The 26,504-nt window shown below is 37.3% G+C and overlaps 4 protein-coding genes and 2 long non-coding RNA genes across 7 annotated transcripts; 2 read left to right on the top strand and 4 right to left on the bottom strand.

The window, feature by feature from the left end:
• Positions 1-3,822: 3,822 nt before the first annotated feature.
• LOC124294180 lies at positions 3,823-4,935 on the bottom strand. The gene is made up of 3 exons (XR_006904095.1): positions 4,488-4,935; positions 4,092-4,167; positions 3,823-4,021 (listed from the first exon to the last, which is right to left on the bottom strand). It is a non-coding gene; the product is annotated as an uncharacterized LOC124294180 (long non-coding RNA).
• A 1,866-nt stretch (positions 4,936-6,801) lies between these two features.
• LOC124294179 lies at positions 6,802-8,577 on the top strand. Its single transcript, XR_006904094.1, has 2 exons — positions 6,802-6,907; positions 8,210-8,577. It is a non-coding gene; the product is annotated as an uncharacterized LOC124294179 (long non-coding RNA).
• On the bottom strand, positions 8,540-13,835 carry LOC107225321 (calcium homeostasis endoplasmic reticulum protein). Its single transcript, XM_015665748.2, has 8 exons — positions 13,591-13,835; positions 12,499-12,669; positions 11,139-11,811; positions 10,932-11,003; positions 10,309-10,705; positions 9,820-10,226; positions 9,288-9,662; positions 8,540-9,061 (listed from the first exon to the last, which is right to left on the bottom strand). The coding sequence occupies exons 1-8, from the start codon at positions 13,607-13,609 to the stop codon at positions 8,767-8,769; spliced, it is 2,409 nt and encodes an 802-aa protein (XP_015521234.1). The 5' UTR covers positions 13,610-13,835; the 3' UTR covers positions 8,540-8,766.
• Positions 13,836-14,003: 168 nt separating this feature from the next.
• LOC107225320 (eukaryotic translation initiation factor 3 subunit G) lies at positions 14,004-16,358 on the top strand. The gene is made up of 3 exons (XM_015665747.2): positions 14,004-14,160; positions 14,867-15,316; positions 15,704-16,358. Exons 2-3 carry the CDS (start codon positions 14,869-14,871, stop codon positions 16,117-16,119), a joined length of 864 nt encoding a protein of 287 aa, XP_015521233.1. The 5' UTR covers positions 14,004-14,160; positions 14,867-14,868; the 3' UTR covers positions 16,120-16,358.
• A 651-nt stretch (positions 16,359-17,009) lies between these two features.
• Positions 17,010-21,071, bottom strand: LOC107225319 (S-phase kinase-associated protein 2). 2 transcript variants are annotated; one of them, XM_015665744.2, is made up of 6 exons: positions 20,853-21,071; positions 19,392-19,715; positions 18,527-18,812; positions 18,006-18,442; positions 17,770-17,897; positions 17,010-17,638 (listed from the first exon to the last, which is right to left on the bottom strand). In XM_015665744.2, exons 1-6 carry the CDS (start codon positions 20,930-20,932, stop codon positions 17,292-17,294), a joined length of 1,602 nt encoding a protein of 533 aa, XP_015521230.2. In that variant the 5' UTR covers positions 20,933-21,071; the 3' UTR covers positions 17,010-17,291. The 2 variants fall into 2 exon arrangements, with proteins under 2 accessions (XP_015521230.2, XP_015521231.2); XM_015665745.2 differs by lacking the exon at positions 20,853-21,071 and adding an exon at positions 20,584-20,701.
• Positions 21,072-21,929: 858 nt separating this feature from the next.
• On the bottom strand, positions 21,930-24,841 carry LOC124294177. The gene is made up of 3 exons (XM_046738492.1): positions 24,344-24,841; positions 23,556-23,700; positions 21,930-22,678 (listed from the first exon to the last, which is right to left on the bottom strand). Exons 1-3 carry the CDS (start codon positions 24,498-24,500, stop codon positions 22,543-22,545), a joined length of 438 nt encoding a protein of 145 aa, XP_046594448.1. The 5' UTR covers positions 24,501-24,841; the 3' UTR covers positions 21,930-22,542.
• Positions 24,842-26,504: the final 1,663 nt, after the last annotated feature.

Raw genomic sequence — 26,504 nt, 5'->3', positions numbered from 1 at the left:
TAAAAAACGTACAACATTGGGGAAAATTGTCAAAAATCGCAGTATTTTGCATAGAAAATTACAAATTTCTACGAAAAATTATAAAAATCTATAATTTTCTGTAAAAAATAATTACAATTTCGAATCCAGACAACGTACATTTTTTTTCTCGTATTATTCCAAGAATTTCATTGAGAAGTACAACTTTTTGTAAACTCGAAATTTTACGAAAAATTGTGACGGTCGGCAATTTTATAGTTCGATTTAGATCGATAAGATTAACGAATATTTATGAGACGGTATGAGATATTATTTTCGAGTTACGGCTAGATGTCGCATTTCTCCCACAAGGAAAACTTGTTGCAGACAACTTAAGTACCGAATATAATTGCGGGCTACGTCCGAAGACGGATCGTCTTATTTCTCGATCGTGAGTGTGATCTAGACGGATTTAGAGAACCTTTCGTATATTTATAGTCACTTTTGGTGAGTCTTACGAAATAAAACCAACATTTATCATTCCGGTAAAATTAGAAAGTTCTACGATATTTTACAGTAATCTCTCTCAATAGGGCGGCTTCCCCACTCGCAAAAAATTCTCTGACAAAACCACGAAAGTATTTTGAATTTCTCTACTTAACCGTAAAATAAAATTCGTCGTGGACAGGTTGTAAAAATTATTCCTACCAGGGATTACGTGATTTGAGGTAGAGCGTCGACCGTTGATTGAGAAAACTGCGAAGATCGCATTACACGTACTACTTTTTCTCTACTGTATTCGACACGACGATTCGATGCAATTGCGGCACGTACGTGATTGAAAAACAAAGTATCGGGGCAATTGTGCGGGACGATAATACAGCGCCTGCACTACTATCTGCTCCGACATTAACAACATTAACACAACCAAGGCGACGACGTGACACTCGCGTTATCAACCGCTGCAGTCACGCGATCTGTTTGGCTGGGTGACCGTCGGAATGACGTAGCCGACGGAATTACTTGCTTCGCGCGCGTGCACCGTGGATTACATTCTACACAGGGAGAATCGACGTTAAACGATTCGTCCGAAAATAATTCTCGGCCTACCTATCAATCGGCGACGTCCTGTTATACATACATGTGTATGTACCTACATGCATTCCGTATATCGGACGAATGCGTCGTATTTTTCAACCTACCCACGTAGCTCGTATTTTCCATCGCGGTACTCGCGAATATAGACGAGTTATTTTCGAACGTACGAGCTAATATTAGCGGTGTGTGTATACATGGATAGACACGCGACAGTTGACCACACGATTCACAACTTCTTAGGCTGACTGCCGTTATGTTGGTCGGTTTATGGCCGATTTTTCTAATTGTAATAATTCTCCAATCTCCACGGCAATCCGACATGTGAAAATTATATATTTACCGTTCCCAGGCATTCATAATAGAGTAATCAAAGTTGTTTTTAGACAATTTTTTACGCCCGGTTCGCTTCAAAGTTACAGGATAAAAACCCAATTGTTCGCAGTGCGTTAATCGAAAAATTTATAACCACGAACGATGAGCTGATTACTCTTTTCGGCGCCATATCACGTGCCATCCATCTCATACAAATTACCTGATTAATAATTCTTCGTTTCAATTCACCGAGCACGCAGTTCACTTCGGACGTAACCACGACGCTACAGCAATTCTCCATCTAGAAATTGGAAGAATTTCATATTTAAATTTACCAAAGTTTCTGGATGTTTCTTTCGTCGAATAACTGATACTCAGCATACGGACCTAACCAAACTCAATATGGCGTCGAAACTGAGAATCAGCTGATCAGTCTGGACGAATTACTCGAATATCGAGCCGCCTGTTGTTAGATTTCGTTGAATGCCAAGGGAAAAATTGATATCATGCAGGGAAAATAAGGCAGACTCCTATTTGATGATCTTTGGGTCGAATCTCAGTACTCCAAAATATAGGTAATCTTAAGTCTATTTTTAAAGACCAACATTTCAAATGTTCTCCGAAGAAAATTACAAGACGTATATACGTAACGCAGGATTGAAAATAAACGCCTAATGTACACATACGTGTAATGAATATTTGCGATAGGACGGCTGTAGGAACCCCCGTCAAACCTTGACATAACCATGAGTAAGAAGTGATTGATATAAATTGTTATTACTGCATAAATACTTGTATACAACAAAGTCAATGTATTGTACATTAACATACATTATAATTGTAAGCAGCTTTAACGGTGTGTAATTATTCTTATAAATAACTGAAAATAATAAGGTGTTTACAAAATTCATTGTATAGAAATCTTGGCTTTGAGGAATGGCAACAAATTCATTCGGCGAACTGTTGCCGATTATATACGTCTCGGTATATTAACTCTGTGCTGAACTATAATAAGGCACTAACGACTGCTAACACTGTAAGTACTATACGTGAGCCACACGTGTAAGTTCAGCTGACGCATAGCCAGTAACGCGCAAACTGTGACGTATCTATATGTATACTTCTGACAATTTGTATCTTGACCCCGCTAAAAATAGAAAGAGAGAAAAAGAGAGAGAGAAGGATATACGTATAGAGCGGCCTAGAAAGAGCTTATTAAGTGACTAGTTACGGTATAAAATCACAATTATCCCGGTAATCGAATTTTAATAGCCGTCACTTGTGACACGTGCAGTAGGTAACGTACCCATGTGCATACGTGACTGCACGGCGGTTTTCTTACTTATTCAACGGAAACGTTCCCAAGGAAATCTTTAACACACGGTATGCAATAAGCTCAAATGTAGCCGCAGAGATTTTCCCCTGCCTTCCGTTCGTTTTACATTAGTCATTTGTTTTTCAAAGCGTAAAGTCACATTATACATAAGACGTGTAATACGAGTGCGTGAGTCCTTCTGCTCGTGTGTAACACTCTTATCGTGTTTGCCACAATTTGACACCTTGACCCCATTTCTCACTTGGCTTTTGGCGATAAAATTATCCTCAAAACGCCGCTTTACTCGCCGATTATATTGCGGCCTAATCGACGGCTGGTTAGCCAGCTTTTATCAGTCTTATCGATACTGAAGGTATCGGAACGGCACGTCTCCGAATCATCTGCTTACTATCTGTTCTGTCTATCGCGTGTCGCGGATAAATTCATCCTGAGGATCAACGACTAGTTTTATACTCCGTTACGTAAGCTTGCGGTAAGACGTTTTTGGAGCATGAAAAATCTTACGTCTCTAGATATCGGTCGTAACGCAAAGTCACATGAAATTTTTTGCCAGAGTTTAAACGCACTTCAAGTATAATCCATTTGGCAACATTAACATTTCTACGCGAAAGCATGAACGACGATGTTGTAATATACAGAAATGGCGTACGTGTGGAACTGCACTGAACGGTCAGAGACAAATTAAGCGATTCTCTGCGATTATTGTAAGCAAAAATTGAGGACATATAACTGCCATGCGTTGCTTCAGCGTCGTTATTGAATTCTCAGCTGAATACCGGATGTATGTAATCCCCCAAATCTGCACGAATCAAGTTGCAACGTGTCAGCACGCTCGTAACTTCCTGGAAACGATTCGACGACTCTCTTGCCGAAGGTGCGTATTATAAATTTCGCAACTCAACCGCGATTGTATGTATTATACTTTCTCAAGAATGCTGTCCGTGGCGTTCAATTTTTGTACAAATACTTGCACCAATTCACAGTATGCAAACTCTCCAAGGCTATAAGAATTTTAGAGGGCATAATTCGAATCTATGAATTTACTATTGCCATTTCTTTATTTCTGCGTCAAATGGAAACATATTGGAGTATTTTTGTTCAAAATTGTGTACAGAGTGGGGCTGTTGAGTCCTTTTTCGCTGTCGAAATACGCAGACTTTCATATTTGAAGATACAAATGTCAACGTCGAAATCGACTAGGGCATCCCCGTAAAACCCTCTCTGCAACTTGTATTTATCGTAACGTATACAGGAAAGTTTGAAAATTTATCGAGCGTAATGTGAGGCGTGTGCGGAATTCACCGCTCTCAAGATACACTGTAATAATTATTCATTTCGTTGAACACAGTTTGCTACATCGAATCAATTTATCAGAGATATATTATACCTGGTTGAGTATCGTTACGCAGCAACGTCACATAGTCCGATGACAATTAGACAACTTCTCGGATACGTGTAAAAACCTGCAACAGAAGCAGTTTAACAACGCGTGAAATCGTAATTTATTTCTTTGAAAGCTAATTATATTTGGTACACACGAGTTAGATTGTTTGTTTCTAAAATTTGTTACAGCCTGGGGAAACGGCGACACAACTGCGTATAACGACAGCAAATTGATGGTTTATTTCCGTATAGCGTATAACGTAAAATTAAGTTATCACCGAGAATCTGACAATGGTGAATCGTTGTCAGGTCGTTACCAAAAATATGTTGTATTTCCTTCGGAAACAAACATCACGCTAAGAACGCGTGATTTTTGATCATCGATAGTTATATGGCGTACCGAAATAGATATTGCGATTCAGCGTGCGAACGACGGCCTGCTATAACGTTAACAGCCTTCCATCGACCTTGGTCAATTAAAACAAGAGTACCGACGTTTTGTTGCGAGTCGCGTTTCTCTTAGTTCCGGATCAGTGGCTACGCGCACTGTGCAGTAAGCGATTGCTGCAGTTTTCAGCGAGGTTGCAAAAATTACGGGGAAATTATGTGGCCCGATCCGATTATCCTTGAGCCGTAACGTCGCGACCCCGTGCAGACATTTGGAAAACGTAAACGTGCGCGCAGCTGATGTAGAACTTTCGCAACGAAAGCTCGAACGGAAAACACGGATGTTCTCACACGCCCTGGTTTGCACAATATATTCTCGGTCTCATGTGCAAGCGCGCATTACGTGCGACTATAAATACTACACCTAAATGGAATCTTTGCAGCAACGAATCGGACCCTGAATGCACATTTTGCGCACGTGTTGCGCGGCGCTGATCGTGAGTAAAAGCGTGGTGAGCCCCGTGACTGGTCGGCCAGCCGAGGTCCTTTCCTTCGAGAATCGCGCTCTCTCACACGTCGCATGTTTCTCAGTCAATCCTTCGCCCGCACAATTTGTTCGGAATTTGATCACGTTGCACTTACGCCATTACCGCAATTCCTTCCTTTCCTAACAAAGCCGTAATCCGCGATCATGTGGTAATATCTGCATACTTGGGTGCATCCGGTGACGAGTGAAATGCAAGTCACGGGTACGCAACGACGATACTCTGCTGATACTCTAGTCTGCACCATTTTTTAGTTTTTATAATTTTAATAGTAAATTGGCATCGTCGGAATGTCCTGAGTAAGGATATGCAAACGCAAATGCGATATCTACAATCGATAAATAGTTATTTAAAAAAGAAAACAAATTCCCTTCGCAGGAGCGTAACTTTTAAAATACCGCCAGGTCATTAATGACCCAGGTCCAGACCAGAGGGCTAATTATTCGCGTATTTCTATTATTATGCTTGGAGTGCAGAGTTTTACTTTCTTTCGGAACCGTTATGACCTCGCAATTTTACTTCTAGAGTGATTTTGCAGTATTAAAGAGCTCGGAAAACCCCATCGCTGATCATATGATCCAAGTAATTTCATGAATGTGACCTTGGACCGACAGCCAAGTACCCGTAACTGCCGTTGGTCCGATACACCAGACTCAGAGCTCATCGATATAATCATACGATTGAAGAATAAATTTGAGACGATGATTTACAAGTAGAGCCTGCTTGAGTAGGGTATTAAAAATGTTTTCAAAGAGTAAAAGTCAGAATCTCAACAGCAGTGTTTTTACACCTGTTAATCTTACGATGTTTTTTACTGTTTCTGTTAAATTCTACCTGACGTCCAATTAGTCGAGAAAGGGACATTCAACTCAATTCTAAGACCAAAAATTTTCAGCTCCAAAAATCAGAGAGAAAGAAAGGCTAACATCTTTGTATTTCTCCAGAAAATTTTAAATGGTTTTGAAAAATTATGGAACCAATGAATTACGACACTATTTCCACGTTATTTCATGCAAGAAAAGGTTTGCGCTTCATCTCAATTCGCTGCGATGAACTCCTGAAAACCTACAGCGGAAAAATGTAAACATTTATCGCATCTTCGCAGCTCTCAATCCAACCCACCGAATTTCAGAGTAGGCTTATTTTTTAGTTTTCACAATTCCCAAACGATAAGAAAGGCTTCCTAAAAATTGATTCTACAACGATCATTTGTCGCTCGAAAATCGGTAAGCTCAATTCCGCTGATCAGTCCTCACTTATTGTACAATTATTTTTTAATTCTCAACACGAATGCGTAAAAAAGAGGAAAAAAATTAAGCAAAAAAAAAAAAAACGGGAAAAGAAAACGTGTTAGTTTTCATTGAAAGCTGCACCGGCTTAACTCCAAGATTGTGCTTTAGCAAAAGCTGCGAAGTTGATCATGAGGTCTGTTTACGTGCCCGAGATATCTGTGAAACCGGTTCAGCATTGGAAATATTCAGTTTGGTTATCAGTTCTCATTGGGGGGGGTCAAAGGGGCAACCAAGATTAAAACCCCTCGAAGCTCGTTTGCAGACGGTCAAATTATATCTATGCTCAATGATGTGTTCTCAAGGCAGAAACACGCTAACCGCGATAAGACATGTTTTTGAAACTTTGATCTCGTTGCGAGCAAACTTCTTTTACCAAGCATAGAGAAGTTTTAAGTTATCTATTAAAATGTTCCGGTGTCAGAAACTATACCACCAGCCAGGAATCAACGTAACGTTACGTACTGGTAACGCCATTGTATAAAGTGTGATACGGTAATAGCAGTTCATCGTAGTGCCTCACCGCTGTCATTACAAGAAAATACACAATAAACTTGAGTGATAAATTGAACGAAACGTACGATGTCATCAGCAGATCAGTACGTCATCCAGTTTTTACAATGCGGATTAAAAGTAGATAATGCGCGTAGTTGCTCTCACAAATTGATCAAGATCGGAGAAAATTGAAAATTTTCCAAATCATAGAAATAAAAAATTGCAGATAAACGAAAAAAATAGAAGGCATCTATCTTGAACCAGCACGTAATGTATCGGACCGTCTGCCAAAATTTTATGATTATCCAAACCTCCAAATCATTTGATAAATATAAAAAATTGATCTCTGTACTTCCTAATTTTTATTTCTTATTGGCCCAATACTGTTTCTCGGTTTCCTATTTATTTTTTTTCCATCTTACAAGTTTTTTGCACGTGCAGAATAACACTCACCGGAATAACCGATTAAAAATATTTTTGCACATCGTTGGTTATAATTATTGTTATTACTTATTTATTATTAACAGATTTATACCAACTGTACAGTATTTAGTTTTGAGCTATTTAGAATGTAGTTAAGTTCAACAGAATGATTAATTAAGTCTATAAATACAGTTGTTGAATTTTCAACATTTTTTCAAATAAGGCATGTTGTTGCTCCTGGAGAGAAATGCACTGACTTGAGTATATACATATTATACTTTCAACAACTGTAATTGTAAATTAATGATAACGAGTCTATTCTCAGCTCGAAATAATAAACACATAAAATCAGTAATGGGAAATGCAAAATATGTACGTTATAAATAATGAGTAATGTATACGGGTATAGGCAGTTTTCCGTTCTTTGATTAAGTTTTCTCTTCCTTTCTTCATTGCTACAATGTAATATTTCAACCCACCATGATTTCTTTTCGTTTTTATTCTTGTTTCTTATGCGAGATATGCCTGAACTAAGCTTCACTGTTTCTAATTATTGACTTTTAGGTAGTTAAAAAAAAAATCAAAAACCACTAGTCTTTTTACCAACCGCAAATAACCAAAGTTTTATCAATACTTGATCTTAGCTCAAACAGCGAACCACAATTAACTGACATAAATCCTTTTACATGATTCTAATCGAAAGACAATCCGCCATTAATTATTCGTGATTTCTATAATCCATAAATTTGTTTTACTGATCAGGTAAATCAAATTGGTAGTATACAAGCATGCATTCGTTTTTTTAAATTCTGTAACGTTTTTTTTCTTATTTATTCTCCTTTCGTACAGATTATCTTCATTCTATGAACAAATTTCTGTAAACGTATTGACATTGTACACATCATTTGATAACATAATATTCTTGTTGATGCTTGAATGCGCCCTTTCTACTAATTGTTGTTTCTTTTTTTGTGTTGTTTCAGAATAGCAGTTAAAATTGTGAAACGTTCCTCGCAAATAGCTAACGAACTTTTAAACGATGAAATAACTGTGTAGACTTAGTTATTCGTGTAAGAAAACACATTGTGATCCGTACATATAAAAACTGACACATATTGCCGGGGTTGAATACGATAAAGTAATAAATAATATCGTTCAAAAGTCAAAGAATCTTTAAGCTTTGACCATGACTAAAGACCATGCAAAAATCAGGGGCTATCGTTAAGTTTCCATTTTGATGAAACAATAAACAACGTAGTAAGTCTTTTTTAATTATTCCACATTGTTTTAGGGTGTTTTTATACCAAATGGTATGAATGCAAAATCTTTTATTTTACGAAAATGTCTTCCTTCGTCAAGTAAAAAAATGCGTCTCCCTTTTCATTTCTGTTCCTTTGCTCACAAGCAACGGTTACACTGTGTACATCTATATTATGTACACGTACAAGTACGTACACGTGAGTATACGTATAAACAGCCGCACTTTTGTCTTACAATGTCGATATTAGAGACAATATCATATATTTAATTATAAAATAATTCAATCTCGTTCTGCTCTTTCTTCCGCTCTTTCCTCCGCTCTTGCTTTCATTCGCGTGATAAAAGCTTGGCCTTTACTTTTTCTGAAGTTCTCGTACGGGTCATTCAAATTAATCCCAACACCTTTGTACTGGTCATTTTTGTCCCGTATTTCCCCTCCTGATATCGGTGCTTCAATTCCTTGTTCATTTGCACCCAAACCAGCTCCACCCCATCCCATTTTTTTCAATAATTGATGGCCTTTATTACTCTCATCTAAACTTATCTCCTGCTGTGCTTTGCTGTACGTTGATCCCCTATTGAAGTGTATAAGTCAGCATTTCGTTATCACATATTGGTAAAATTCATTTGAATGAAAAATGTACTTTTGTACCGGAACTATATCGAAAAAAGTCAACAAATTGATTTTTCCATTTGACAAAGTTACGAAAAATCGTACAAGGAAACTAACCACGCGAATTTTAAATAATTTTAACTCACTAATTAAGTTTAAAAAAAATATAATGACGTAAATATGCTTACAGAAAACTAGGTGGCGTAGGACTTCGGTCAGATCTGTCCCCTCGCTTGCTGTCTGGACTCCTTTCTTTGTTGCTATTTCTTCTGTTTCTCCTACTCCTGCTATTGTGATTGCTACTATTACGGGAATTGCGCCGGTGATTACTCGTTGGTGATCTAGATCTGCTTCGGCCCTTCGATCTAGACCTGGATCTGCTGCGAGATTTACTTCTGTATCGTTTTTTGGGCGGACTCGGGCTTTTAGATCGTGGCCTTAAAATAGGGGACGGTGATCGAGACCTCTGTCTTAATCCACTCAGAATGTCTTCCTCCTTTCGTTTGCGTGCCGCATTTTTCGCCTTGTAGTACTCATACAGACCGAGTTTCTCCCAGCCGTCACTAAAATTCGATAGTAACAATATAAGCATGCATGCATTTAGTCCAATAGTAATATACCTAACATCAGCGTCACATCGCTGTGAATTGGTGTATTTGCCTGAATATCGTATGTAAATGTGTCGGTATAACATGAAATTATTACTAAACATTGATTTACCTATCCCTGGGTGAATCGTGATTTGGAGGAGCATAAAATGCTTCGACTGCAGCAACTAATCTATCACTCGGTGGAGCCGGTGGTGGAAGTCTTATAGCATCTGGATCTAATGACTTATATTCGCCGTCCTCCAATTTGATGAGTGGGACCATTAAGCCAGCTGGTAATTCGAAGTATGGCATACTAGGCATAAGATCTTCCATGGATGGTTCGTGAATGATCGGTGGAGGGCCAAAGCCAGGTGGTGGTTTAGAGAAGTCCGGTAATGGAACATTGGTAAACGGAGGTGGTTCCGGAGCCCCAGGAACTCCCCAGCCTGGTGGGGGCTGACTAAAATTCATATCACCACCAGACATTGGAGGAGGCGGCCCAGTGTGAGTTGGTGGTATGTTTAAATTTGGTTGGTTCTGTATAAAACATTTTCATTAATTAGAAGCGCGAAACATTTTTTGAATATGCAATATCAGTTTATTTTACAACAAAGCTTACCATTTGCGGTGGCGGAGGTGGTGGAGCTTTAAGCTGCTGATCAATGGAAATTTTCTGCTGCTCTATAGTTTGAATTTGTCTCATAGCATGATTGATGAAGGCCTGATGCTGAGCTTGATAATTTTCAAAAGTCTGTTTGGTTGATGTGGTGATTGGTGTAATGGCACTTGCATGTTTTGAAACTAAACTGGCCTGGTATTCTGACCAAGATATACTCGGTTGCTTCAACTTCTCGATTATTCCATCGTCAAAGTAATTATTTTTAGATTCCCAAAGGCTTAAAAGTTTGTTCAATTTATTAAGCTGTTCATCGGTAGCAGCCAATGACGTGTTGCAGAACATCGGGACAACAACGCTTTCCATTGCTTTGCGAAGATCGATTGATTTTTTCCTCGCACTAAGAAATTGTTTTAAGATTTACAATAATGTATACATGATTATATTGTATGTGTTGGATAAAAAGGTACAGAACCAATTCTAGAATATCTTTTATAAACCAGTTATATGCATTTCCAGTTTGCATTCATTTGACCAGTCTGCTTATCCTACCTTCAGGTAAGCACTGAGTCGAAATAAACTTTTGAAATAATAATCCTCTTTGTGAAATACACTTGTGTGCTTACCAATGATGAAGAACATCGTTTACTAAGTAAATCACGTGTAACTTCTGGCTGAAAGCTGCTCCTTGAATTACTCTAAAATTTATTACAGAAATTACTATAATTCGATTAAAAAAAAAATTAATATGGTTTTGTTGCCGGCTAAGCTTTGATGTGAAATTTTGATAACTTTAAACACATCGAGAAATGGTGATGAACAGATATACATACTTTTTCAGCAAATGCTCAGCGATAACTTGATTGCTTTGTGCTGTGATAGAATTCTGTAGTATCCAAGCCTTTCCGGCACTGATGCTGTCCTTAGTGCAGCTCTCGATAATGGGTTGTAGTACAGAATCAAATGCAGAAAGGTCAGTGTTTGTATGCTGAGCATTATTTTGCAGCGATGCTTCTTGAGCTTGTCTGACAGCCTCCTCGACTCTCCCTTGTTGTTGAGCCATTAAAGCGGCGTGTTGGGCAGCGAGGTTTTGCTCAGATTGCCTAACTTGTTCTCGGAGTGTAGCTTGCTGTGACTGAAGCTGCGCAAGTTCATTTCGCAACCAACCTGAAGGACCGGCAATATTGACACCAGAATTAACTCCTCCGATCGGCGAATTCACGTTCCTTATTGGTCCAGGAATGGCCCCAACAGGTGGTCCCACATTTCCAGGCCCTCCGATTGGTCCTGGAACTCCGGATACTCCGGGTACCCCAGTTATCCCTGGTATAACGGGCCCTGGGTTCCCGACCACTTGGCTTAAACCGTTGTTTTGAGCGCTCAGGCTCGAGGCAAGACTGACGTTATTTTGTGGCGAAGCGACGGCCGCGGCTGTTTGCTGCTGCTGCGAAACGTTTAAACGTGGGTCGGCATTTTGCATTGGATTTATTCCTTTTTGCTTTAAAACTGTAAACGAATGACGGTGGATTATTGCAATTTGTTTTCATTTCTTCATGATATTGAAAAAATAAACTAATGGTCCATGTTTTTTACTTTTTTTTTGTTATTTTTTTGTCATTTTTAATTCGGTTGTTTTTTGGATGAATATCTTCGAATGGCACATATTAATTTTTCTGGCATCATGTAAGAATGCATTAAGTCTACTGTTAAATTTAAAGCGCCACTGAACACAGAATGTGTTGTTTTCTTTCTTTCATCGTGCTACACCAAACAGTTGAGTACAGGAGCATGTATGTAAAACAGATTTTACTGCGGCAGTGTGTAGTACTCTTCATAAACATAAAAGTAGTTGGTATTTTAAACATTTGTATCCTTGCCGATCTAATCTTGGATCAGATAACAATCCTAAAGCTACATCTTGTTCTTATTTGTATTTTAAGAAAGCCCCTTTCACATTTCTAGTTTTTTTCAAGTCTTATAATAAATAACGATTCCCAAAATCTTGAACGATGTCCTGATTTGCACAAATGACATTTTTCATCTCATTGCACGGTGGTGATGTTTTGTTCATTTGACGATTTCATACGTTTTCTCATAGTCGTTTTTTTGTTTTTTTTTTTTTTGGGTTTGCTTCTAGCTCATTGAACGAAGACCTTTTTTTGTACGTTGTTAAGGGGATTTGTTCCCACTTACTGGCTTGCTCCGTTGTCACTTTGTATTGATAGTAGTTAAAGTGCTCTCCGCCAAACAGGAAACCAAACTTCGGGTTATCCTTTTGCTTGTTTTTCGTCATCTGCTCAAACTCTGGTCCGTTACGTGCGACAAATTGAGCCAGCTTGTCTATGATGTTGCGCAAGTCCGTGTCTATTAAATCATTTAAAACAGAACTTTGTTAGAACAATCGGCATCCAACAACAATGTAAGCTTACATCATATTTCATGGAAAAAAAGGATCATCATCTTACCCGGTATTATTTTCTAGACAGATTATTTTCTAAAATATTCAAGAAATCATTATGACATATAAGTACAATATCCTAGTTACAGTTCTGATATAAAAAATAATCCAACATTTAGATAGCTATCCTGTTATTTATTAACTTTAAAATATAAATGGAAACAATATGTAACCATCGCAGAACAAGATATGATATCAAGATAAGGATATCAATATAATGTTATTGCGGTATTGAAGAGTATCAGATATTTCTCTTGAGACAAATCGTTTATGATATAACTTAAAAGATTCTCCAGACTTGTTTGATCGCAATTTAGATGTCGATTACGTGTTGTGAAATGAATATGGAATACAAATATTTACCCTGTTAAAATCATAACCATACCTAAGGTTTGATTAACAGATTGTATATCTTGAAGGGTGATTGTAGGAGAGAAAGCAGCGAACGGACAATGAATGTGAACGTGGAAAACAAAAATAATCACCGATATTTCGCCGAGTGTTGTAAAAGATTCGTAGATAGTCATACTTAGTAATAAATCAAAATTCCAAATTCTCATCGGGGTGCCGATTTCGGCAATTTTAAGGTGGACGTGAGAGGAGCCACATAACCTAATACAATTCCTGTACACAACGATATGTTTGTGTAGCACAGGGTGAGAGAAATCTGCAGTGATTTGTATTTACTCGTCAAGTTGTAAAGGTGGAGAGTAATATTGTATTGATGGGCGAAAAATTAAGCCGAAAAATTAATTGATACGTGATACGTAGTGTGGAAATAATACCGCGCTTCGTTGATTCTTGGGATTGTGATTTTTTTTCTCTACCTGCAGGAGCCTGATCCATTTCTTCTTCGTGGGTACTCGAGACTCGTCGTGTAACGAATAATTCACACTTAATAATGAAACTCTATCGTATTTTCAACTGTAATGTTGTGCCGAAAACCATTATGCTCACGATACAGCGACAACGCTAGACATCGCCATTTTTTTCACTTCGTCTCCCTCGCCGGTGACTCAAGAATGTAAAGACAGTCCCCCTAGTGGACTTTGGTGTGACAACCGAAAATCGTCGTGCGCTTGCGCCCTCTGAGATGTTCCAACGGTAGAGTTGAGAACTTATTGCAGAACATCAGAGAGATACGATTTCGACATGATGCTGGCTGCATTCACCGTGATCCACAGACAACTTATAGCCATTCATCTACATTCGTCGCTAAAGTTTTCGATGTAACGCACAGAGGGAGCAGCGATCGCCCCCAACGCCACTGGCATTTCTTCCATTTTGGCTGATCGTCTATCCGACGGACATATGTACGACGAAGCGTTGTCAAGTTCTTTTAAAATCTTCCAAGTATTACGTTTCGTTACACCGATACCGTTACTCACGGAGAACAGGTAAGTTTGTAATATAATAGTAATATCTGCTATTCCATATCATTTTTCATTAAGGTGCTCAACGCCGGCTGAGATTCCAAAATTTATGACACGTGAGGTTGATCTACTCAAATGCAATTTTCAGTATCTTCTACAATGTTACGATCATTTTACCAGGTTAAAGAGTCTTCCAGTTGCCAAATCATTGTGTCGCGTTTCTAAATTTAATCGACGCTACTTTCATGAATTGATTGGAATGATGGGTATCAATACTCGAGACGTTGCGATACCCTAACCTCAAATAGTTCAATGCTCCATCCTGAGTCGTACTATCCTTTCAAACGCAGAGATATTCTGGATCTCCACCATTCTTTGAAATCCTAAATATACATTTATAAATTTATGAAGATCGTTTACTTTGTAAATTGCTCGCTATTATTCCGTTCGCTATCTACACTTCCTTAATCAATCAGGTGTAAACAAATGTTTCTTAACAATCGAAGGTTCCTGTACAGGGAAATTGATAGTAATTTAAAATCGAAAGTCTTCCGCTTGAATTGGAATTCTTCTAGAGGCTGAAAAGTTTGATAAGTTACAATTAAAAGACATGTGAAACGTTAAAGAGAAACAACTAGTAAAAGGTAGAAAAAACGTTAGGATTGATATACTTGGCCCAACACTATTGTTTACCCATCTACTAGATTAGAGGTGTTTTTCAAACTTGCAGACATGCCGGTAACAGAAGAAGTTAAATCCAGTTGGGCAGATGAAGTTGAGGAAGAAGGAGGAGCACTGCCACCACCGACAGAGGTCTATGAAAATGGATTCAAAATCCTTACAGAATACAAATACAACGAAGACGATAAGAAAGTAAAAGTTGTCCGTACATATAAGGTGGAACGTCGTATAGTATCAAAGACTATAGCCGTGCGGAAAAACTGGGCAAAGTTTGGAGACTCCTCGGACGACAGACCTGGACCAAATCCAGCCACAACTGTCGGAGCAGAAGATGTCTTCATGCAGTTCATTTCAAATAAGGAAGAAGAGAACAAGGTCGAAGAAGACTCACTTGACAAATTGAAGAGTATCGGGGACAAGGGTGTCGTCAAGTGTCGTAACTGCAATGGTGATCACTGGACTTCAAAGTGTCCTTACAAAGACACTATACTCGCTGGAGGTAACTTGATACTGATATTTACCCATTATTTGAAGTTCTTGCATTCACTCATCCAAAAACTTTATAATATTCAGGAGCCCTCGCTATACAAGTTCTGCGATTAGAATAGATTTATAGGTATTAGTAAAATTTCGAAAAAGTAAGACGAAATACTGAGAGATTTTATACTGTAACAGGAAGTTTTTGTCTCAAAGGAAACATTTTTCCAAATGTTAGAACTGCGTCCTTAAAGTTTGAACATTTTATTATTCCTCAGATGAACCGACCATTCAATTGTTAAAATATTTTTACCTTCAACCAGTAATTGTGTTCGGTACCAAAAGAGAATTAAGCTTTTCTCAGTCCATCTTTCTAATTTACTGATAATCTTGAAATGTTTTACTCCAGGTAAAGTTCCAGATGATAAGAAACCAGCTGGAGTGCCAGGAGCACCTGGAGCAATGTCTGATCTAAATAAACCTCAGGGTAGTAGATACGTACCACCCAATATGCGAGATGGCGGTAATAGACGTGGAGATTCGATGCAGATGACGAAGCGTGACGATACAACAGCGATCCGAATTTCCAACCTCTCTGAAAGCACTTCCGACGCCGATTTGGAAGAGCTTGTTAAGCCTTTTGGACCAATTCAAAAACTGTACCTTGCTAAGGAAAAGCTAACTAATTCGTGTAAAGGATTTGCTTATGTTCATTATAAATTCCGAGCTGATGCTGCTAAAGCTATTGTTCAATTACATGGACATGGTTACGATCACCTTATTTTAAATGTGGACTGGTCCAAACCCCCCACACAAAGTAATTAGATGTCAATTGCGCATGTGACTCCGTTTTACAAGATTAAATCCTTCTGACGCAATAATTGATCATTCGTTAAGACCCTATTGATATGTATCTTGTGTAATAAATTATAATCAAATATTTCAATGTTTATATATATATATATAAATTGAATGAACGGATTCCACGTTTCAGTAACCAAGGTATTGTTTTGCAATCTCTGCAGTTGTATCTTTGATTCTTTAATAAATTGTCCAAAATATAACTCCTCTGATTATTGATAGTTACACACTTGCAACAAAATAACTTTAAAGTGAGTTGGGTATTGCTGAAAACTAAGCAAAAGAGAATTGAACTCAGATTAACCATAATGATTCATTTTTATAGAATATACATAATAATAATTAATTCACATAGTCGTCAATAATATAATCATCCAGTAAGCCCGGATTTCCAGGAAAATTCGGTACTATATTGATGCAAGAAAGGAAAATACCGAATTATCTTTAGTATCAAAGGACTTTCCTTTCTATCCATCTTAAAAATAGTATACATACATTCTTACATCTAGTATCATGGGTTTCCAAAAAAAAAAATCACAAGAAATCAAACTCGCTTCACATCACTCATGTCGGGAGAAGCATTGTAAAATTCATTAATTCACGTTATGCAGATTACAATGTGTGGACTGTGTGACATAAAAATAAGAAAGAAAAATTCTCCTAATATCATTTATAAAAATAATCATTACCTTTCAAAGTATTACAGGTTTTTTACAGTGCTGAATTTCGCGATTTTATACAAAAAAAAAATTGATATTCAACAAGTAAGCACATTTGGCAGATAATTGACTGATCATTAACAACATTATTGTCATTATTATTATTATTATTATTATTATTATTATGTTATTGTGTTAATCGTCTTGTATGAGAATTTATTTACAAAAATGAAAATCAATTCTATTACCGCTTTCTGGCACTACTTTCGAAATACATACCTTAATGAACTTTTTACTTTATTATTATTACTTCAGTTTTCAAGAAATCGTTTACTCGTATTTACGAGAGATTAAGTCCGATTTATTCTCAGTTACTGCGACAAAACGCGATTTGTAATCAACTATACCTACTACTAGTCGAATTCTCTGGTTTTTCGTAAATCACTAAATGAGATTTTTTTCAATTCTTCTAGCTTCCTAATCTCTAACTCTAAGACCCCAAATACTCGTTCGCCTAACACCAACTGTCGGTCTGGCGACTGAACTGTATAGGAACTTGTTTATTTCAGTATTTCCGCAACTTGCTTGCAGTGTATCTAAAGTAGGTTCGGCCATTAATCCAAAGACGTCCAGGTACATTAGGCAGGGCATGTGAGCTAGTCTTAAATAAGTGGTAGGAGGAATACTGTAGCAGCGACTTAGGGCTAAGTGTTCTAACTTTGTGAGGCTTAATAGACTTTGGGTGGCATTGATTGTAAGCATTGTACAATCACTCATATCGAGTTCGATGATACGCGGGCAGCATTTTACCAACTCTTTGACATCTGCAAAAATAAGTCAATAAATAAATAACAAACTTTTAAATACTTCGTCGAGGGTCATAGTATTTAATAGCCTATTATTATACATATTTATATTATTATGTATATTTATATTTATATATTTATATACTTACTATCATCTGTCATGGTTTTCCGACATCCGGCAATATTCAGCCGGGTAATGGTGCTTGGTAATTGTCGACAAAGTAATGTCATACATTCTAAATCCAAGCCACACCAAGCAACGTTAAGAGCATTCAATCTAAAATGAACAAGAAATGTTATACAGGTAACAATAATGAAAATAAGACTGAGATTACAGCTTTCAAATAAAAAATAACAAGTATAAATTGGGAAGCAAGTACCTCACCTTGACAATTTTAGAACATCCTGGAGACATTTTATATCAATTCCTTCACACATGGTTAAATTTAGAACTTCCAAGTCTTGATTTTTGCTTATAGCAGTACAGCAAAGTCTATTCAGTGTACATTTCTCGAGAGATAATTTTTTCAAAAATTTACACACGGATAACAAAGCTGCCAATCCATCAGGCGATATAACGGACATTGACAAATCTAGGTATTGCAGCTTACTGACGTAATTTTCGTTCAGAGTTTCACTGCTTGGCTGAAATACTGGGTCTGCGATTTCTGCTTGAGCCAGTCTCAATGTTTGAACACCTCGTGGCAGGATATGTCCCAGGGTTCCTTCTCCCAAAACTTTACCACCAAGGTCTAAACGACTCCACAATGCCTCGTCACGGGCAATCTGACACCATCGTTTGCAAACAAGCATTGAACGCACCTGAAGACAGATTATACAAATATTTAAATACGTAAAAATAGAAACAGAAATGCACGTTGTAGAGAAAATTCAGATGGTGGTTACCAAGCATTTTTTCGGAAGCCACCTTAAGATCATCAGAATCATTTCGTCAGAGAGTTTGTTGAATTTATCTTCACCAGTAATAGACGGTCTTTTCTTTCGTCTGTACAAATAAAATTGATCCAATCCGTTCTTATCTACCATGTCTCCCAATTCATCTTTGCTGAAACTTTGTTTCATGTCTCCAAATGTTTCTGTTTCAACTCTTGACGAATAACCAGACTCATTGCCGATAGACAAATATACAGAAGCATCCTCCAACTCAAATGGATCTTGTGATCTCTCTGATCTGTGAACAAGTTATTAAATTTATTAATAACCAATCATTACAAAGCCGTGAAAATGAACATTCGTCTCAAGAATTAATCATATTGAAGTTAGTAACATTATCGTAACGTTTGATGCTGAGAAAAAACAACATCAAATAGCATCAAATTTGACAGCTTTGGAATTGTCTGAAATTTAATAAACAATAACAAAATAAAAACACTCATGATTCGAAATCTTAGTTCCTTCAAAATCATTGTAAAATTAAGAAAATAGTGATTACTTCCCCAATGTTTCGTTACGATAACGTTACTACCTTCAACCTTGATTAGAATAAATCAAACTGAGTTCATGAATTCTATTACTTCATTACTGTGGTATGGAAACTGTAATTTGCAAAATTGCATAATATGAAATGAGTTCTCTTCTAACAGTAGCTAAGAATTCAAAACAGAATGAGTCACAAGCGAGATATCTCATTCCTATTATTGGATCCCTAAGTTCTACCACATAATGTACAAATGGGCTTTGATCACAATTCTGCTAAGGTTGTTCACAGATCGAAAATGTAAAAATTACCTTCATAAGGGATATTACCTACCTCTCTAAATGAACAGTCTCAAAACTTGAATCTCGATACATGGTACTGTGACTTCCGTAAACAATATCTCCATTCTCTGTAGATTGCGTTCTCCTGTTCTGAGAACCAGTTGGTGAGATGGTGCACTCGTGTGTTTTCAATTTTTTCACTGATCCGCCACTCATTTCTTCGTCTTCCAACATACTGACACCCATATCTTCCAGAATCTCTGGCTCTACCAGACTTGTATCTCCTGCACAAGTCCAGCGTGTATTGTTTTTTGTTGCACTATTTAACGTGCTGTTGAGATTGTTGTTAGAGCCATCATCCAACCGTATACGCTTGCTAAAGATTGTAGATGAAATATGCATCAATTTCAGAGACAATAAAAAAAGCAAGTGCCCAATGAATACAATGAGCATTTTTAATACTGTAAGTACCATGAATCAATTTAATCAAAACGGTAAATAGTTGTCTCTAACTTTCCTAAATATAGGCTAGGCATAAAATCTGTTCTTCAATTGAGCACAGAACGTCGAAATATTTTTTTTCACTTGAAGTTAGTCTCCATGATTTTTTTACTTTTGCAACGTTGAACGTTAATGCATACTTTCATATTCGTTGAATATGGATACTCTGTAAGAATGAGAAGCCAGCTTGAAATTGTTAATTTTAAGAACAATGCTTTTTGATGATTTTAAAACGATATGAAATAAATTAAAACAATAACTGAAGATAGAAAAAAATTGAATGACTGGGTGATAAGTATTATTTGTGATATGATAGGATTTTGTCTAGGACTGCAGACAGAGAATATTCATACACAAAGAAATCGAGTATCAGATAACAAGGTAGAAGACAAAATGGGGAAACTGATATACAAAACCACAGTAGCCTAAGTTGACAGAAAAATGTAAATTTTCTCAATAAAGGATTTCTGACGCCGACTCAAGTTTTCGGCAAATACGAAGAAGATGAACGTGTGTAACTATAGGGTGAAAAATGTGTATCCGTATTTTTTCGTGGCTAAAAGCTAAGCTCGACTACACGAGGGATCAGTTTCAAGATGGTCACTTGTTGCTTCTCTGAACACGGAATCTAAACATCTGCCCAAAAACTAGGTATAGGTGTAGCCACTTTTCACCGTAAAAATAAATCACGATAAAGGGAGAAGGGCCCAAGTGCAGTGCGTATTTTTGGAGGGAAAAACAACCTGTGGAACCAACTGTTCTGGTCCATTGCAGCCTCGGTTTTGTCGGTTAACCGCGGTAAACGACTTTGAGAATATAGACCCGGTCAGTATGAAGGTTTGTTGTGATTTGAGGTCGAAAATCCAAGCAAGGATTTCTTAACCTCACCTGCGCGGAAGACTGGCACCTGCGCTTCCAAAGCAACAGGTAATGTCGGACAGCCGGAATTGGAATAATTTAAGGTTGAAGAAATTCCTGAAATTACCGACAGTATTTATGAGCGTTCGCTTACCTTTCCGGCGGCGATATTTCATCGATATCATCCACTAAATCCTCGGGAAGTCGCGTGTCCTCTTCCACGCCGGGATTCATTTTTGGCGGAATATTGACAAGCTTCTACGTTAACTTTTTTTTCTATCGCGACACGGACTCAGAAAATAAAACAATCGCCAATGGCGGCCTCCGATTGACCGGTTTAGTTCGAGATTCGTCGAGAAATATGGAGTCACTACAAATCCGGCAATTCTATTGGTTCATTTAACTCCATCGACTTCACTGTATCGACTTGCAAGTATCGATTGGTGGTCCCGCTATCCCGCCAAAATTTAAATCTTCGAAACCCTTTCACGCTCCACACTCGTACGTAAAACGGAAATGTGCCACGTACGCCTGTTATATCGTCGTTTTGTAGTGCGTTAACTCCACTGGCTACGACGCGGTTGCTCAACCGCTACGCGTAGTAGCGATTAAACGGAGATAATTCATACTAAACGTGGCACTGTAATTGTAATTGAGTGAAAAAATGTACGAGACGAGCTTTTGGCAACTAAAATTTCTCACCACTAACGCATGTCATCAAGTATATCACTTTAGTTTTTGCGCGAATTTTCCAATCTGGCTAAAATTTTTAATCTGAGAAATCCGTACTTCAGTGAATTATTGCTACAAAAATAATAATACCATGAAATTTTTTTCAAATTCACAGGGATATTCCACTCGATCTATTACTGTCCACCTCGAAATACGAAATCTATTACTGTCCGCCTCGTTATCAAGAAAAAAATACAAACATGTGTATAGATAAATAGTCGGGTGAGGAATAATTTATCGTGAATATAATGCTCAGTAAATATTTTTATACCTATACTTTATACCGAGGAGATCGATAATAAATTATAAAGATATATCCACATTAGGTCTTATTATAATAAAATGCGCCTTCTTGGAGGCAGTGAAGAAGCAATTGCGCTTTGCGTAATTTTGAATTGAAAATATTATTCGTACGAGTCACATCAATGAAGATAATGTACGCAACTCGTGCAGGTGAAGAAATGAAGTTTATTATTCCCGTTATCACTGCGTGTCTGACTATACTACTATTTTTATTCGTTTCTAAAATAAGTATATAATCAACAAAAATAAAAACTAATGTACAAGATATTCGTGACATTCGTATTATGTAATACTGTAATAAAGACAGTCTAATAAACTACTCGCAAGATATATTATAACTTCCATCCACTATAGAATTGAAGTTTTTCTCAAACATTGGAGACGAAGCATACGTTATCAGATAAATTCTGGACTACGTATCGCACTTTGTACACATTGAACAAATTTAATCGCGCCTGTGGCCAATATGCTTATAAATAAAATCTATTCCAAAGTAAATGATCGTACCCTCGGTTAGAACGTAGCTTACGTCCAGTCAAAGGATGCCAATTGACTTAATAATCAAGGCGCAATTAACGTTGAGTTGAGGATTAGCCTTGCCGAAAATCAGATATTACGTGAAAACACTACGACCGATCTATTTGCAGTTCTAGGTATGTAATTTTTGTCGTGCAAACTATAAGCATACTTGTCAGTACGGGAAAATTGAAATTTTACAGTATGCAGACTTTTTTAGAAATCTAACCGCACTATCATATTATACAATGTTAGGTTTTCCCACAATAGGGGCTCCGACTCTTTCGCGTAGGTTAATAACCGAGACCCTTCAACTTCCTGTCTATGGCGTAGATCCTCATTTGGTAGCTGACCATGTCTGATGTCTTCTTATGAAAGTTGAAGCGTGGGTCTGTCGGTTGTATTCCCCTATCGTGCCACCAGCCATACCTGGAACAAAATAGCTATTTTATCAACGATAATAATAGTGGTAATCGAGGACTATTATCTGTTACAGGCACACAAGAAAGTAGATTTGTACAGATATAGTACAGCGTACGTACTATATGTATAATGGGCGGGAGTGGCAGGCAATATCTAAATTGGCTACGCATGCTTTGACATACCTGCGTATATGATACAAAAGACGGTGATTTAATTTACAGTAAGAAATTGAAAGTAAAATTTACTAAAAATTAATTAACAACTACAAGAATAAGAATCGGAGATCAATCTGCTTCAAGGATTTTACTCTCTCTTCGAAAGAATTATTGTTATATTTTGCAAAGGCGTAAATTTATTTTTATTCAGATATTTAGCGTACCAATCTGGAGTAATATCCGATTCATTCGCAACTTGAGATATTCGTTGAGTTCATACAACGGTATTCGAGGCGAAAATATGTAGGGCGACAAATGTTACCGCGACGCGTTTAGATCTGGAAAGAAAGTTCAGTGCACCGAACCGTAAACTCGAAGTTCAAGATTAGTCGGGTGAACAGTAGAAATGAGAAGAAAATAAGCGGAAAATACTGGATCCGATATCAAATAGGGAAAGCGCAGCAGTTCGTGCCGCGCATGAGAAAGATTAATATGTTAACTATTAAATAGGTTTTTAATTTACTTTTGAGAAAGTTGCAATTACAGCTTTCGGTGCTAATTGTAGGACATACCTAATACCGACTTTCACAACCTACGTGTACTGTATACCTATACTATTTAATGTAATGTAACTCCGGGGCGGTAACAAACAAATATTCAACACCTATCATTTTTTTCATTTTATTTCATTAATTCTTGTTGTCTGTTTTGAAGATTTGATAACTCACGTATGGCTGGTAAGAAGGGGCCAACGGTGGACCGTCTTGGGGACTCTTTGCTCTTCCTCGGTGATTTTGGCCACTGTTTGACTGATTTCAGGAGAATCGCATGGCTCCGCATCGCGAGAGTAAAATTTCGGAGTTAATACGTTGGCTGGAATAAGAACAGACTACCAAACAACCAGAATATCGAGCATAAATCTGCAACTTATCGTTGGTTTAAATGTAACCGGCGATAGAAACGGACAAAATTTATGAGTACCAGAAAAAAGTTAGCGGTAAGAATGTCTGAAATTTCTGAAATTCAATTCAGTTAATTGATCATCAGTAATTGACAATAATCAGAAATGTAAATGTAAAAATTTCCGATATTCAGCGAGATTAATCAAATATTAACAAGTTACTAATTTGATCGTCCATCGAATGTGTTTCGCAAAGAACAAAGAAAGTCTTTTTTCTTCTTATACAGAGTTTGAGGAAGAATTAGTCATACAGACTTCTCATGTTGAAACTCTGCACCGAGTCATGACAACAAAAAAGAAAGGAATAAAAAACAGGGCATTGCTCGTTTCTATTATAACGACTATCAGCATTCGCTGTTGCTGTACGAACTAAAATGAGTTTTATGAAACCAGGAAGTTGATTTATACCCCAACTTTTATTCAGTATATTTCATACATTGTGAATTTTATAGCAAATAATTCAAACGCGAGTTTCCATTCACGCGCGTGAAAACTATAAAGAATTGGGCGGTTTTTACGCGCTGTTATAAATAAAATCGACTCGTTTTCCTTTACCGGTTGTCTTGCAAATAGAGACATTTGATCGACCGCTCTCCTGTTGCTTCACGAAACACAACTTGAAGGGTGGTCGCTCCTTCTTTTTTGCTTGCGGACTCAGAGCCGACCGCGTTGATCCAGAATCCGCCCTTGATTCTGTCTTCCCAGCAGACATACTCCGAATCTAAAACACGGCCCAATTTCCCCCGAATGACATGAGCTCTTGTCGGGATAGAATTCCTTCCAAAACTGATTCTAAACCGCTCCTCGTACGAGAGGTATTCATTTTATACAAATCCTCGGAGGGAGGGACACCCTGTAAGGGTATTATTTGATCAATATCTGATATGGAGGTAAATAATTTGGGTGCATGTCAGCCGGAGAACATTCTCGATTCTACAGAAGACTCGCCATCAGAGGCATTCGTGCTGGTGATCGCAGGTCCTCGGTTTTATCGTTCGTGTACACCGACGCTTAGAGAGTTGACAGTTCTACCAATTTGCCATATATTTTACAGTTTAACTATCGCAAACTATTTATACCTGTAAACGTTCGTCGTAAAAGGAGTCTGCGACACGGAACGTTACCCAAGCCGATTCGATTCGATTCGCAGTTACTCGCGCTTACAGGTATAATCCTGCACGAGGGACAACAAATTGCACTGAAATATCATATTCTCGGTACAGGCAATTCTGATACAATACAAAGTTCGTATTGATTATTGATCAACATTTATTAGCCGACAACTGCGATAAACGAAGTGACGGCTTCATTTACTCTAATAATGCAGACGTCACGACTTCTTTACAGGCCTTTTTCATTCGTGATAAAAACGTGTTGTTATTCCGCAAATTCTCACAAGGTCGAAACTATGAAATACTTTGCGAAAATTTCAAAATAACAAGCTTCACGAGACGCCGAGAACATTCCACACGACATGCATCATGTTTTATTACACATATGAACGATAAATTGAATGCCTCATGCTCTGGAAATTCATGTTCATTCGTCAAATTTTTCGCGATGAAGTCGTGTAGCTTCTATATTGTAAGCTCTATAATCGCGTGTGCTTTTCCATCATGTAGAACTATAATGTTGCAGACGTGATGAGAAAATTCCACGTAATTCTCAAAGGATTATCCAAGATAAACATAAATCGTTATATTATAAAGATATCATAAATCGTTGAAATACACGTACATAAAACTTTTGCGACGCGTGCGTGACATAGATTTACTGACAATGTGCGAGGCACGTACGGAGGCAATTATTTCGTAATAATTTTTTTAAATGAAAAAAATGCGATCGAATTAACGGCGGAAGGATTGTCGAAATAAAACTCTCAGTTATGTATTTTTTTCAATTATTTTTCTGCATTTTATTTTCGATACTGATCCCCATTAATAATGCATATTAATTAAAGTACGATTAATAATGGTTAGATTAGGTGCACCACCAGAGGTATCTATAAAATGCTCGGGTTTTTTTCACCATTCTTTGTATCTTTCACATTTCCACTGCTTTTACGTGACTCACGTGTACGTTCGATAATTCGAAAGCGCAATTATGACTTCGTTTTCGACTTTGCTTTGAAACAAAGCAATAATATAGGCATTCAATACAATGCAATACAATACAATACAATACAATGCAATGCAATGCAGTACAAATACAATATAAATACAAAATCGTCAAGCATTCTGTTTCCTAATACAAGTAAGTTTCACCTAAGAGTCTACGATAAATTTGTAAATTACAAAATGCTTGCTTCTTTGTTATTATTTGCATTACCAATCAAAGGACGATTTTATACTTATTATATTCCTCCGTATTCACTCCCTCTCATCTGCGACAAATACAATACAATACAATACAATGCAATACAAAAACTTTCTCACCCTTTCGTGTATATGTAAAGTATAATATTCTTTGCTGAGTTTTATCTACGGTTAAATATAATGTATATAGCACTCTTTTAATCACTACAATTTTTATTTTTTCCGTCGTTACCGTTATTCTGCATTGTGTACGGACAAGTGATCTTCTTTTAACTTTAGATTTTTTTTTTCAATTTTACGCATAATTTTCGAGCTATTTAATCATAGATATCGGACATTATAAGACTGCGGTCATTTGTCTATAGTAGTTATCAAACATTGTCCATCGAGACACATCTCTT

Source organism: Neodiprion lecontei, chromosome 4 (assembly GCF_021901455.1).
Source record: "Neodiprion lecontei isolate iyNeoLeco1 chromosome 4, iyNeoLeco1.1, whole genome shotgun sequence".
NCBI classification, from domain to species: domain Eukaryota; kingdom Metazoa; phylum Arthropoda; class Insecta; order Hymenoptera; family Diprionidae; genus Neodiprion; species Neodiprion lecontei.
Note: the sequence above shows the minus strand (reverse complement) of the source record. Positions and strands in the feature narration are given on the sequence as shown.